At 41.3% G+C, this 15204-nt stretch overlaps 1 protein-coding gene across 1 annotated transcript in view; it reads left to right on the top strand.

Moving 5' to 3' along the window:
• CNTNAP5 (contactin associated protein-like 5) overlaps positions 1–15204 on the top strand; it is a gene marked incomplete at its 5' end in the record, with an annotated part of 228899 nt that overhangs the window by 49524 nt on the left and 164171 nt on the right. Inside the window, one exon of the mRNA XM_009323543.1 lies at positions 11574–11721. Coding sequence (XP_009321818.1) covers positions 11574–11721 — 148 coding nt within the window. The remainder of the gene's footprint in view (positions 1–11573; positions 11722–15204) is intronic.

Here is a 15204-nt window from a genome sequence, read left to right on the forward strand (position 1 = left end):
TGGTGGTGGCTGCATCCAGCTTATGCTGGACTTTGGGGACGGATGGCAACACAGTGGCCAAGGGCTGCCTGGAGCAGTGACCCAAACGTCTTGCTGATATGCAAATATAAGTCAATCATCTTACTCTATAAATAGTGGACAGCCCAGAGCCCGTTAAGCTCTCCTGCAGGGCAGCAGGTTGCATGGTGCGATGTCCCCTTGAGTAGGGACGCCTCTCAAGGTTACTCCTCGAGGCTGAGAGATTCCTTGCCACAAGAGATCCTTGGTAAATGAGTAATAACATGCTAAACTTTGAAATCTTAGCTACGTGATATAAAGGATTAATTGCACATATATAATCCTTTAGACATAAACCGTTGACCAAGTCTGGGACTAGGTTTGGATCCAGCCGCACCCAGACTCCTCTCTGAGAACGAGTCTAGAAAGCAAGGGGGTCCTTTCTGAACCTCATGGCTCAACGGGACGGTCTCCCTGACAGTTTTGTCTGACCCTGTCCTCTATGCAGTAAATAATCAAGTGTACCTTGCCATCGAATCTTATTAAACCACTGTCGCATTTACCATTAAACTCTAACTCACTGTTTTCTATCAATAAAGTGTATTGATGCTTCTCTCTTATGAAGGAAGTGCAGTCTCACGCCATCTGCGACAGTATTTTAAAACATCATTCTACTTTTCCTTTCACTTAAACCTTTTCCCTCACTTAAGCCATAGCTCTGATTCGATTTCTTTAAAAGTATCCATTAAGGTAGATCTTGGGCTGCAGGTCCATACAGAAATAAACTGATTTTCTTAATATTCTTACATCTCTAAAATGGTGTGTGAGGCTCCTGAACCTAGTGCCACGGAGTGCAAGGCTTAGGAATATTTCTACTCCTCATTCTTTGTTGTTCCTTTCTTAAATTGAAGTGTACAGCAGAGGATTACAACTAGCAGTCTTTGTTTGCCTTTCTATGGGTGAGCCATTACAACGGCTTAAAAACTGGTGATCTTTTTGTGTAAATCAGCATCACATATCTTGTTGTTAGAGGATGAGAAGACCATCTTTCTCTAAGATGATCCTGCTTGGTGAAGGGACAAGAATGCAGCTCTTATCAAAGGTCCTAGGGACAGTCCAGCATAATGCAACCCAGTTTACATATTTACAGAAACCTCTGTTGCACAGAAACTCCTCTTGTTGCAAGAAACAATTTTCATGTTCCTTCCCTTATGTTCAACAACACAGTGATCATGCTCATTTTGAAATATGTTTTTTACAAGTCCTGAAATTTCCAACTCACTGAGGATTTCGTGTCCTCTTTCCATTTCCAAAATAAAAGTTATGGAGCACTTTTTATTTATGGCCTACTGTGATCTTGGGCTTGCTGAATGTATCATGACTTCATTTAATGTTGTACCACAACAACAGTTACAGGCCTTTTGTGTATACAAGCAAAATTTACACTTCAGAGTCAGAATGCTAGGTTACCTTCTCCTTGGATCACTAACAGAAAGTTACTTTTTTCGTGCTGTAGTTTAGAGAACATCATGATCTTCAGAGCCTACTGCTGAGGATCTTTTGGTGTGGTTGGTGTAATAAAATGTGCGGTTGAAACTTAATGGGCAGACACACATTTGGAAGACATTGCACATATGCCCGCAGAGATGTTGCAAAAGCTCATCTTACTCTATTTCAAGGGGAAGAGAAGTGGTTTCTTTAAGTTGCTTTAGTGTCCTGGAGATTAGTTTAATGTGGTTCAATGATAGACCCCAATGTGAAAGCGGAATGACAAGACTCCAATGTAGGATACTGCAAACATTACAGTAATGGTTTTGTAGGCGGAAGCTATGTCAATTAGGTTTAACCCTCCTGTGGTAAGAGAGAAGTCTCTGTAACTCACTAGGCCAAGACTATGACCGATGTACATGAACATGATTTCACTGCTCTAAAGGGTGCGGTAATGATTTATACCAATACAGGGTGTAACTCATGGTGTATCGACACAGAAGAATTTGCAGTTTAACAACACATGGTTGAAAAAGCCTAGAGAAATACATGGGCAAAAAGATATATTTTTTCCTAATTTACATTGACATGTGTTTTTGTAAGCACAACATAACAAACCTTAGAAAGAGCCACTATTGTTAGTATTATTTGTAACCTCATATTTGTGTACTTTATGATGATGGCATTCTTGAGAGAAGATCTTGAGTAAGGCAGTTTACAGAGCCCTTTTGCGATTTTAACTGTTGTTATCTTGGCTAGGATGTGAACTTTCTCCTATTCAAAGGAGAAAAAAGAAATACAGAAGGCAGCATATAGCAAAAAATATGTGTGTATGCACATGCATTTCAGTGCATTTCAGTGCGTTATAAAACACTGGAGAAAATCAAGCCTACCTATTTATCTTCTTCCACAGGATATTACTTTACTGATCCAAATGAAAATGCCATCAAACTTCATAACAGGGAAATAATGTAAGATAATGAAGCACAATATTCATCTGAGGTCACTGTTGCATGGAATAACTAACACCTCTCTGGTGTCATCTTGCTGGATCCGTCTGGCAAATTATAACCAGAGAGATACCAAGTGTACAGCGTTAGCTATTTAAATGCACTTTGATGAAGCTAAATACAGGGAAGGTTCCCAGAGTTCCCCAGCATTGCCAGACACAAACATATTCACTGCATTGTTAATCCCACTAATTTAATGTAAAGCATGAAGGTCTCCATGAGATTTATGCAGAAGAACAGCTGAAATCTATGATTAATGTTGGCAGTGGAAAGGGCAGTTTCAGTCTGTTGGCTAAGGTTAATCTAGTCAAGGTACTGGGGAAATATCCTTTGCTGTGATATAGCTTAAAATACTATCTATATGTAGGATTGCCTTTAAGATAAAGTGCAGGAGGCTGAGCAGAAACAGGAATTAGCTGCCGACTTTTAGCTTAGACTTGTAATTTACGGGTTTAATTTTGCTGCTGCTTGCTTCCATTATTATTAATTTATGTAGCAGTGATAATAATAACAGCGATAACAGCTTCACCTCCAAGTGCTTCAAAGACAGAGCTGATTCTAAAAACTAAAGATGGGGATCAATTATCCATTACTGAAATGCAACTATATGTGAGATGCAACATCACATTTGTATGCAAAGAGTGTCTCACTAGGGCAGGGAAATTGCACTTGACCCATTGCTGGGAAGAAGAAGGGCAGCCTGCCCAACTACAGGTTGGATAAGACACTTGGGCTACATCTGTACGAGTAAATAGAAGAAGACAGGGACCGTTTTCTTGTCCTGAGGTCAGGCGATGTAGCTTATATATTATCCATTTGGTAAATTCTCTTTTCTTCAAAAGAGATACCATACCTAAGCTGCCTATTGGGAGCGGTCTCTGGTGGATATGATACCTCCGACTTTGCCAAGTCTCTGTCAGACTCTGGAAACAGATTGACACTAACTAATAAAAACTGTTTAAAGATCAGACTGTCCATTCCAGTATAGAAATCCAGCATTTTGACAGGTGCTGCTGACCAAAACAAGAAAAGAAATTAGAATTTACTAGGGGTAAATCAGAACAGGAGAAAAAGAAGAGAAAAAAAGCACAAAGAATTCAAAAGTCCTGCGATATTTTGTTTCATTTTCTTTGTTCTAGATAGAAATGTTTCATTGTCCTAAAGTGACCCAAGAAGCTTCATGTTCTTAATGTCGCCATCATTAAACTGATGTTTTCTGGATTGATGCAGACCTGTCTAAAACAAAATATTACATAGATTGTCTTAATGGATAGTTTTAAAAAAAAATTAAAACCATTTTCTCTTGCAAAATATTTTGATAGTGTAAATACCTATGTTTTTTATTGGAAAATCTGTGAATAGTTCTACTAACTGTTAGCACAAAGATAATAAACAATATCCTTAATATAAATGTGGTTTATGTTGGGCAGTCATCTATCTGAGGCTAATGATGTTGTTAACAGTATTTGTTCCTGTATTTGGAAAGTAACTAACCAGAGAGAAGGGTATGCATTCAGTGTAATGGGGTAGATCAGAGGCAAATAACCTTCCCACTTGAGCAGATTATTCAAGGAAGTGATGAAGTAGTATGGACCCTGCCACATTATTGTATCTTCTCTCCCCTGGACTACTCTGCTATGTACAGAAACTGCCAGTAGCTCAGAGGTGGCTAGCTAATGCTTAGGAACCCAGGTGGACATTGCATTGCTGAAGCACAGCAGTCAGCCCCTCAATAAGTAACAAGTGTAATGCATATTTCTCAGTAGGCCCCCTGCTTGATAACCCATACTGCAGCCATTCGTTTTAATTCTTACTGTACAGGGAAGTTAAACTGCCTCTTTGCAGACCAACTTTTTTTTTTTTTTTCTTCTCCATTTGGGGTGGAGGAATGGGAAGGGAAGCTGTCACTTCCTCAGATAATATGGGAGTATAATTTTGATAGGTGCCTCTTGTATTTTTTCCCCGCTGCTCCTCTCTAATAGCAGCTCTGACACTGTGCTGGGGATATTCTTTTGAGGTTCTTGTCAAGGATGGGTGTGTCAAAGAGGAAAATGTAGCTGCTGAAGGAAAGAAGAAAAGAAACATATGCAAAATGGAGGCTTCTCTTTCTGAAGGTACGATAGGCTTTAGACTAGCTAGAGTCATAGTGTTCAACCTGGAAGGGAAAACATGAGCCTGGAAACAGGCAACTCATCTCAGAAGGTTGTTAACCAGAAATGACTGGTTACCTTTTGTCATGAAGACCATGGTGCGTTAACAGGAAAGACAGATGTGAAGTAGGAGGAGATGCTTGGAGGCGAGTGATGTGCTAAGAGGACACATCCCACCCTCCGGTCCCTGGACCAAGCTGGCAGCCGTTTCCACTTGGGCTCAGACTGAAACCTGCTTAAATCGGTGGAAAAGGATCCCATTGACTTTCCAAAGCAGGCAAGTTTCTTGTACGTGAAGTAAAAACGTACTTTGTTTTTAGAGATTGGTTGAAATAAAATGGAAAGAAAATTTAACTTGCCTCTTGAGACAGAGAAGTGAGAAAACACAACGCATAGGTTTGCAGTCCATGTGCCAAATGTGTCTGCGTGGTAGGTGAAAACAAAGATCTAAACTGCAGCTCTTTAAGGAGCTGAGCAGTCCTCCTTGTCATCCTTTCCTTCTCCCCATGGTCTGACCCCCTCTAATAGCAAAAGGATTTTTAAGGCCACATGCTGAAAGAGGACAACTCCCAGGGGCCAGGTCCTGCCATGAACCCCTGTGCTGGAGAGCTGCTCTTAACACACCCTCCAAATGAGGTGGAGTTTTTAGCAGCTCCCAGTCTGGACACGGGGCGATTGAGATGACAGCAAAGCCATTTCACTGCGTTTCTTTGTGATGAGATATTAACAGTTCTGGCTTGACGTGTTGGGCAGGGCTTTTTGCATTTCATAAGCAAAGCAACGTTTTTCGCTGTTGACATGCACGGTATGTAGGAAAGGTGAAATGTAAAAAGAACATTTAGACTTTTAGGGTTTTTTTCCTTCCACATTTTTCTCTATTTTTTTTTCTTTTTACATCTGTGTGTAATCCCTCTCAGTTTTAGGGCTGGGCTGAGGTGAAGGGGGCAGTTTCTAGAATTGCCTGAACTGACAGTTGCTTTCATTTCACAGCAGAAATTAAATGGATTTTTTAATTATCATTGTTATAAAAAGTCACCACAAACCTGTCCAGGCCCAAGGTGTTGCTAGCAGGCACTGATGCGGTATAATTGTTATGTGAAAAAAAACCTGTAGCATCCCATTAAAATCAGAGGCTGCTGAGTTTCCATATGGTGCCTTTGTGGCTGTATTGTGTCCTTGTCATGGTAGCATGCAGTCTTTTTCCACATACACAAGCAGAGCTGAAGGATCCTTACTTGAACTTGGTTTCGGTCATAGTCCCACTGAATTACATCCCAGGTAATGCAACTTTGAGCAGAACTAAAATCCTGTTGCCTCTGGAGAAGAGAAAAACTATCCTTGAGTCAGAGTTTATTTCAACCTACAAAATGTGAAAAGCTTGGCAATGCTTTCTCCTTCCTGCTTCAGATTTTCATGTTGTTTCTTAGTTGGAAATTCATGTTTTCTTTAAAGTGCATGTACACTCAAATATTTGAGGAGGTCCTGAGAGGCATACACCAGGAAGCATGTTCTGTGTCACACTGCTAACTCCTAGCTCCTGATCTTTCTCATCCTAGTAAGGAAGTTTAAAAGGGAGAATGACATTGTTTTTCTCTAAGTATTGCGGTTTTGGGATTTATGACAGGCTTAGCTGCTTTTTATCTTACTTTGGTTCCTTCACTAAGCTGCTGGATAGCTTGAATTAAGTGCGCTCCTGTCCTTATTTCTTTAGGCACTGGAGGCAGCATACTGTGATGTCATAGGTGAGATTTGAAGGTGGAGTGGTCTTTTCTGTGCTTGTATTTCTTTCAGTGAAGGTTGAAATGTTGTAAATTGCTAACATCTGTGTTATGTGCCCTCTGCACATTCATAATCTGATCTTCTGTTTTTTTCCTCAGCTCAGTTCATCAGAGTGACTTTGGCAGAAATGAGAGTATTCAATACATCTTAAAATATCTCCCCTAGAAGGTAGTTAACCTCAGGTCTGCCTGCTCACCGTTCAGGGCTGATTGTGCCTATATTGCTGCTTGCATACTCATTTTGAACCCATCCCATTACCTGCCTAACAAAGTGGGAGAGCAAAATATATTCAGCAGAGTCATTATGGGAATCACCTTCTGCAGCTCTGTAAATAAGTTGCCATTTGCTGTGCAGAGTGTGTGTGCAGGGGAGACTGAGATGAAGTCCCGCGTCTGATGCTAACTTTTGAATTGATTAGGCTTTCATGAGCAGACACTTTTCTTGCACCCAATTTCCACTTGTCTGTCTAAAGGTGGAGACCAGTCTAAGAGTTTGGCCAAAGGGCTATCTAAAGTTTAGCACATCAAATCTCACTGGTATGATCTGGCATAGATCTGAGTTAATACATGAGGTAGAGAAGCAAATGTGTGTCTGCAGGGTTATTAAACAACTGTCATATTTCGCCATGGTTGCATGACATTTTCCTGAACTGCCCTTGAACAGCTTTTGGGATCCCTCTGAATGGGAGAGTTGTATAAACAGCCTATTCATTTGATTTGTTGTTTTTCCTGAGGGAGTCATACATCCAAATTCCGAGTAACGACGGTGGTTTTGAGATTTAATTTTCTTCTGAAAGTTTTCTTTTTCATCTAAACTGGAATTCTATTTTGTTCTACTTCAGTATAATCCATGAACCGGGTGGGTTGAGCACTGGGAAAAGCATCGAATATGCTTGTGTCATTCTTATTCTTCCCTACGTGCTGACAGCCGCTGCTGAAGAGGCAGCACTGGGCTGGTTGGACCCTGCTCCGAACCACTGCTGCTGCTCTTAGCTCACCTCTTCATGCCAGTGGGACCTGCCTTCTCTGCCTCATAAAAAAAGCCTCATAAAATATTACTGTAATGCCATGGCCTGTGTCACAGCGGGGCACCATGCAGCCAGGCATCATGAAACAAGCTTGGTCTGAGAGGCAGCCCTGCCCGTGGCAAGCTGTTAACCTTACAGCCGCTAGCGCTAGGGAAAAGCTTTTGCCTTCAAAAGGCTGGTGGCAATATTTGGTGCTAATGGAACTTTTTGATTTATAACCCCCATAGAGTGCCAGAAGCAGAATTTCCCAGGTAAATCATCAGTCTGTTGTGTTTACAGGGCTTGTAAGAAACCACAGATTTCAATGTTATGCTCCCTCCCAGAGCGACTGTGTTGCATGGGAAATGGCATGTGGGTGCTTTGTTTTCTTCGCTAGTTTGTTGTTTTGTTCCTGTGAATTAATCCCTATCAATAACAAGTTGTATTAGAGGCTGTTTCTCAAGAGGAAGTATTTCTGCCATTCTCACCAATAAGTTTACTGTTAATCAATATTTGAACCTCCAGGGCTATGAAATCTGGTACTGCGTCTTTGTTTCATCTTCTTTAATGGATGGATTATTTCTGTTTCAGCTGTGGATCTAAGTTTTCAAATGACCATCTGTGGCAATTGTTGTTATTCAATTAATGGTCTACAGCCCACAGGTGGTCCATAAAACATAGGAAGGTGATCTGTGTAGCAGTGGGAGTTGGAAGTGAAAATCAAAGCAGTCCTAAAGGCATACACAGTGATGCCCCACAGTTAGCAGCAAGCAGTGATGTGCCAGCTGCATGCAAAACCATCTCGTAGGCGCAGATCGATGGTACAGCATTGCCTGTGGATTTTTTTTCCCAAAAAAGTGTCATTGGCTCTTTGGTTGTTAGAGAAGCTTGAGAAACACTGCTGTAAGGGATGTATTGGACTTTTGAAGAGTTTATTTTTACCCTTGACTATTTCAACGTGGGAAGGATGTTTTTACATAGTTGCACATCAGGTTTGGAGTCAACTGATTTGGAGGCTAGATGTGGGTAATTCTGGCTCTTCCTTGAGGTGTTGTGAAGGAAACTATCTAGCACAGATGCCTGCGGGTTCGGCACCTGGGTCTGCTTGCGGACAGCGGGGTATAGCTGTCTCTGTTTTACCTGGCAAAACCACAAAGCTCCTTTGACTCCACAGGCAGTCCCTGAAGTGTGCTGTACACACCATCTGCCTGAAGGCAGAGGACTGCCTCTGTGTGTGCGAGGAGCGGTGATGCTCCTGTGCGTTGTGCTTGGGCGTGCAGTTTGCACAAGCTTTGCAAAAAATGGCTTTATAGGTTTGCCCAACAAGAGAGGTGTCAAGACTGCCCTTACCAACAGTTACAGGTAGTTGTGAACTGCCTCTACGGTTTTCCAGTGGCCACGAGGGCCCACTGATCACAGCGTGCCGCTGTGCGCTGGCGCGGGCTGCGTTTCTACCTGCTTTCCAGGCAGGAATGTGGGGGCTGTTTAGCACACAGTCGTATTCGTAAATCACCTAGTCCCCATTACTTTGTAATTGCAAGGAGATATTTCTAGAGGTACTGTGCTTTTCAACTTGGTCTTTCTCCCGGAATGTTGTTTTTTTTTTTAATATAAACCAAAAAATTATTACCTTGTGGGCCTGTGATGCAATATGCAGTATTGACAGCCTTGTGTACGAGAGGATTATGAGAAAAAAACAACACATCCCCTTGTTTCACAATATTGCTATATTAAGGTGTACTTTTTCCTTTGTCTCTTAATTTTCAGCTTTTGCTTGCATTCTAGTCATGGCATTTTAAGCTTTTCTTCACAATTGGGAGGAACGGAAACTCTTTGCTCACTCTCTGTTCTTTCTCTTCTTTCTTCCTCCTTCTTTCTTTTTTGTCTTTTGGAAGGTGGGATTTTTACATAATCACAGGATTCCAAGAAGATGAGCTTTCTAAGCAAACAAACAGAAAACAACAATTCCCTTTGTCCATCATATATCCAAGAGTGTCTTAATACAAATATGAGCATTCGTATGCTTACATTTGTACAATGTACAAATTACAATAGTAAAAAGTAAAAGACACACTCTCTGCTGACAGTTTCATTACGGGGAAGAACAAGATTTTTCGCTTAAAATATAAGGAAAAAACCCTCTGAAATACTCTCTGCTGGAATTTGAATTTGGCTCCTATCTGGAAAGCAGTATGAGTAAGCCCAGGACATCTTGAAGTGCTACTTGTGGCACTTCTCAAAACATATCTGATGGGCAAGGCTGCTGAACTGCTGTGTGTGGTTAACTTTGAATTAAGGTCAACAAACATCCCCATCCAAAAAATTTTAATTATATAATATAGCTGAATTTGTGAGAGGTTAGTTAACCATCACATAATACTTGTAGAAAACAAGATCTTGTGCATAAAAAGTTCAGAATAAGAGATGCAGGATAAGCAAAGCTTTGGGAACAGTTGGGATAGCCGAATTATATACCCTTTGCAGCCTGATAAGCTCCTAATAAAAATAATTTTACAGATCACATGTTTTTAAGGGTGGTTCTTCACTTCACTTCACTGAGGTAACTGGGGTTGTGAGAGAGATCGTTTCAGTAAAATTGTTTGTCTTTAGAGGCAAGCAATACCAGCAATGAAATGCACTTGCAAGAATGTTTTAGGAATTGAGATATATGCTGTCTTTTCCACCCAGTCATGAATGCAGGCTTATTGCAGATAAGAGAATTTTCCCAGGTTAGAGTTTTTAAGATGAAATGAAAAAAGCATGGTATGGTTTCAAAGCATTGTTCCTTAGAAATGTTCAAGGATGTTTTTTTATTGAATACAGTTCTAATAAAACAATAGCAGCTGCATTTAGTAAAACAAGAACACACTGAATTTGAAGTTTTACACCATTTTTAACAACATTTGGGAAAAAAAGTTGGAATGCTTGCATTTGAGTAAAAATTTAAACAGTTGCTAATTAGTCCTTTTTTTCAAAGTGGAGATGAAACCCCCAATCTCTTTAACTCATCCTTCGGCCATCAGGAATGAATTGTAGGTCTACTTTACTGGGGTTATTCCAATTTGTGCTTGCAGTTGTATTGTATAGATGAATGGTGCCAGCTTTTGAACTGCAGAAGCGTTTAAAACTGGTACAACTTTTTGTGATGAAATTGTATACTTACAAAGCGAAGGACCTCTTACAAGTACAGCCTTCCTGTGAGATTTTTTTTTTTTTTTGAGAGTTCTGTCTTTGGTTTTCACATTCTACAAAACTGTTAGCTTCAAATTTAAATCCCAGCTGAGTTACTCAAATGTTCTGAAGTTAGCAGGAAGTCTGTGATATTCCTAGCCCAATATTACAGAGTAAGGGTGTAAAGATGAACTGAAAAACTTCACGCAGGATCAGAGCTTAGGTGCTTGTCTTAACGTTCATCTTTGAAATCCTGCAGTCATTCTTCATCCATGAGAGAATTTCCTCCTCTTGAGTGATAATTCTGAGTAGGGCCATTAATTTTGGCTTGCAGTTGCAGGCAATTAATCAAATAGGCAAGAAAAAAAGTTAAATTATTTTTGTTTGCAAGCTTTACCTCTCTTGGGTGCAAACACAGTCGAAATGCTGATTCTCCCGTGTACTGACTCAGGCTTTCATCTCTTCCTGTGTCTTGCTTGAGTTTTCTGTGGCGTATCTAGATGTACACTTTCCTGTTCATCTTCCCAGGGTCTGGCCAACCTTAGTGCCTTGTGACCATCTTTTTCTGCTACCCTGAATGCACCAAAGGCTAAACTGGGCCCCATCCTTCACTGCGCTGAAGGGACTGTGGGTACGTTAGGGGCCAATGGAGTATTGTGGTGCACAGGAATATCCTGGGTTTGGAGAAATTATGCAGCATCTTCTGTAACACCCCCATCTACAACCTGCTTTTCTAATTCCCTGTATACATCCCCCCACTCTGCTGAGGTGCTCTGTGTGCTGCTGTCTCCCTCCTTTCCCTCCATAAGAGACTCTGCACTTGGAAGAAAGCTTGACAATCAATTTAAGTAATTTTGAGTAATTTGCTAGACTGAGAATCAGGAAGAGGGATGGCAGTTCACAGGCTTAATTCAGAGTGCTGCATTCACCTCTTGGTGCTAAATGTCTCACCAAGACTCTCTGTCCTTCCAGGTTTTCACAGGGAACAGCAACGCTGACAGTGTGGTTCACCACAAATTTCTGCACTCCATGAAAGCCCGCTTCTTGCGCTTCGTCCCTCTGAAGTGGAATGTCGGTGGGCGGATAGGACTGAGAGTTGAGGTCTTCGGCTGCTCCTATAGTAAGTGGCTACATCTTAACCCACATTTCCTCAAAGACCTTTTTGTGGATGCTGTCAGTGCCGTGGGATGGGTCCAGCATGAGTTTTATGAGTTAAAATGTAACATGAAATACATAGCCATCATTGTTTTCTCAGTAGTTGTCCTTGCCTTTCTGTTCGGGGATGTGCTGGCCCATCTAGCTCAGCTGGTGAAGCTTTCCCAGAGCTGAACCCCACCACAGAGTGATTTGCTGGTTCTTGCAAGTGCAAGGCCGTCAGATGCTGCAAAACCTCCCACCCTGCTGGAGGGCACAGAGCTACTTGGGATCTTCTGTAGGAAAGGTACCACTTTTTTCTTAAATAGTTCATTTTTGTTTTTAAAGCAACTTAACTAGTTGTTGAGGAAAGTGCTGCGGACTGTTCAGCTAGTATTTCTTTTTGAGGGTGATGACTTTATAGCTCCAGAGAGCAGAGAACTCGTCTGCTGCTTTAACTGTTTTTGCATTGGTGTTTTCTTTGGCACTCTTCTTTGTAATGTGGTGATGATCCACTAAGACATGGTCTGCAGCGCTTTGTCACATGGGCTTTGGAGCAGCCTATAAAGATTTGTTGCCTTGGGGCATGTCGGCAACACAGTTACCTTGGTGTACTGCTGCAGATAGATGACCTATCAGCACGGAAGAGTGTGAAGGTAAAGAAAAAGGCCCAGTGTTGCTCCCACACACAAAATGAAAGTAAGTCCACAAATGAGGAAATGCAAGTCCGGTATTTGTTTCTTAGGTGGCTGTGGGTTTATTTCTCAAATGGTCAAGTGTGACTTGAGACACTGCTGGAGACAGGTGAGACTTTGCTGGGGAGAGTTCAGGGGATTAACAGCACTTTACCAGTAAATTCAATGTGATGTGGCACGAGTCATCACCATGTGAACACTACTGTACTTGTACACCTCCCCATTTAGACTAGATCCTAATCTGCTCCTGCTGGGTACAGAAAAGGAGTTGTAAGATAAAAAGTGGAAAGCACCCTGTTTGGGACACTTCTTAAATTCATCTGAGCAGAATCAAAGAGCAAAGTGTCTTAAACTTTTTGATGCACACAATCCCACTGAAGAGAGACACAGCTCCAGGACTCTTAGTGGCCTCATCACTACACTCGGGTCTTAGGACTGATTCACATGGTTTCACAGGAAGATCCTTGTTATGGTCTGTGTGTAAATCTATGTGTGGATTTAAAAGATCCATTCAGCTTTTTTAAAATGTTGCTTCTCCACCTACTTTGATGCTCAGACACTGTGGACTATCATTCATTTAAGTACACACCTGCAACAGCCTGGTCTGTATGGATAGTCACTAGGGCAGAGACCTTTTCCAGCCTTACCAGTGGACATGGAAACTGGAACCTATAAATCAAAACCAACTGCCCTTGATGACACCATTCCAAAGCAGCCATCTCATCTGTTTTCAAAGAGCTTTCTTCTGTTAACGATGACAAAACCTCTGCAGTGAAGAGTATAGTCCAAACAGACGTGCAACAAATAGAACTCGAACTGAAGGTTGAAACTTTTGTAGCTGAATGTGTTTTGGTGCTGCTCCATGTGAAATACTGTATGGTCACTACTTTTATGTCTGATTGTGGTTGTATTTCTATGATACGAAAAAGGCTTCAGAGTCAATTGCAGGCTGAGTTTCCTTGCGCTATCATCTAAGTCTTCATTTCTGTCCTGTACCCTGCAGTTGCAGGAAATAAAAATGGTTGTGCAGAATTAAGGTATGGATTGAAGCAAGCCAGAAAAGACAGAAAGGGATTCATAAAAATTTTACAGAGTGTTGAAATATTCATTCCGTTTATATAAATGTGCCATTCAAATTTCTGTCTGGCAAATTGCATATGCCAAGCAATACCTGCCTACAAGTTTTGCTTATATAGTTTCACAGTCTTGGCTACTCCTAACCGAGGCACTCCAGTACTGTACAAAAGATGTTTGATCATTTATAAAATGTCATCTTTACTGTTAAAATTTTATGCTGACAGAATATCTGCAGCAGATCCTGAGCTGGTGTACATAACTGCATTTTGTAATGTTTGACAGCATACAGACTCATCCACCATGTTCAATTCTGGCACAAGAAATATATTAATAATTTGAAGAGTTTAAAAAAATGACAAAAAAAAAAAAAATCACTAGAGACAGGCTGTTGGACAAGCCAGGAAGGAAATGGAGCTAGAAGAAGAACAACTGTCCCAAATGTGCACCATCTCTAAGAGATGACCCTTTATACAAGTGTCTGTGTGTATATGAAAGAAGGGATGTGAGGCTGGGAGTAGGAACAGCATTATAGTCACCTACCTGTACCAAAGGCTTCAGCTGATATAAATGCATCTGTAAGAGCCCAATTCCCAGTTATGCCCAATCCTCTTTAAGCTCTTGGAATGACTTCTATAGGTAAACAAACCCAGAGTGTTTGATCTTAAGTCCACTGAAGTTGAAGAAAGGATTTCCACCAGCATTTAAGCTTTGGATCCAGTTCTGAAGTATAAGATAAAAGGAGAACATGTGCATGGGGAACACATATGAACCAAATCCTGCACAATCGTACGTGCGTGACTGGGGTAATTTCTACCTCTTAGCCTACTTGTAGAAGCAGGTTGAAATTCAGATGATGCTGGACCACTGGCTGTCCACTCCACCTTTCAGGCAAATGTTGCCACAGAAGCACAGCACCTGATCTGAAAACAGAGTTGCTTTATATTTATATCCAGGGCAGAAAACCGCAGAAGTAAAGTTTTCAAAGCTGGAGATCCTTTTTGTGTGAGTGGCAGCATTCATTGGTTGGCTGAAATAAAAGTCTGGGGATGCTGACAGCTTAGGCCATCTGAATTTCATGTGCTGCTGCACATCTGTTAAAACCCCGGGACTACTGCCAAACATACAGCTGAGCACCTCGCTGTGATACACCAGAGCGTACAAAATAGCCTGTGGTTCCCTGGATGGTCTCTGCTCACATCAGCTCCTTTTTAACCTTGCATATTTGAGCAGAAGATGACAGCTGTAGGAGAGGTTTGTGGCTTCGCTGCTGCTTAAGCATTTTTGTAATGGCAAAGTTAGATGAATGTGACACTCTTGAGCCAGCGCAAGGCTCTGATCTCTCATTTTTGGAGTATGACTGTCCTGTGTGGCATACTCTGCTGAAGAGGTCCCAGGAACACAACCGCGTGATAACTTTTGGCAAATGCAGCTTTCAGTGATGACTGTTTAGTAGGGGGCATGTGGAAGGCATCAGGTCTTGTAAGTCACCAAACGCTCTGCCAGGACACAGTAACAAAAAATACTGAAGAATCATATCAGAGATTAACTGCTATGTGCAGTGGATGCCAAAGTGGCAAACTTAACGTGGTTGCACTGTGCTGCTGAATGGCACTCACTGTTGTTTATTGCTCCTGCTAGAAGTAATTTATTACTATGAATTTATCCCAAAAACTTCTCTGTCAAACAAGAGAGCTTTC

Source organism: Pygoscelis adeliae, unplaced genomic scaffold, assembly GCF_000699105.1.
Source record: "Pygoscelis adeliae isolate BGI_AS28 unplaced genomic scaffold, ASM69910v1 Scaffold664, whole genome shotgun sequence".
NCBI lineage: Eukaryota > Metazoa > Chordata > Aves > Sphenisciformes > Spheniscidae > Pygoscelis > Pygoscelis adeliae.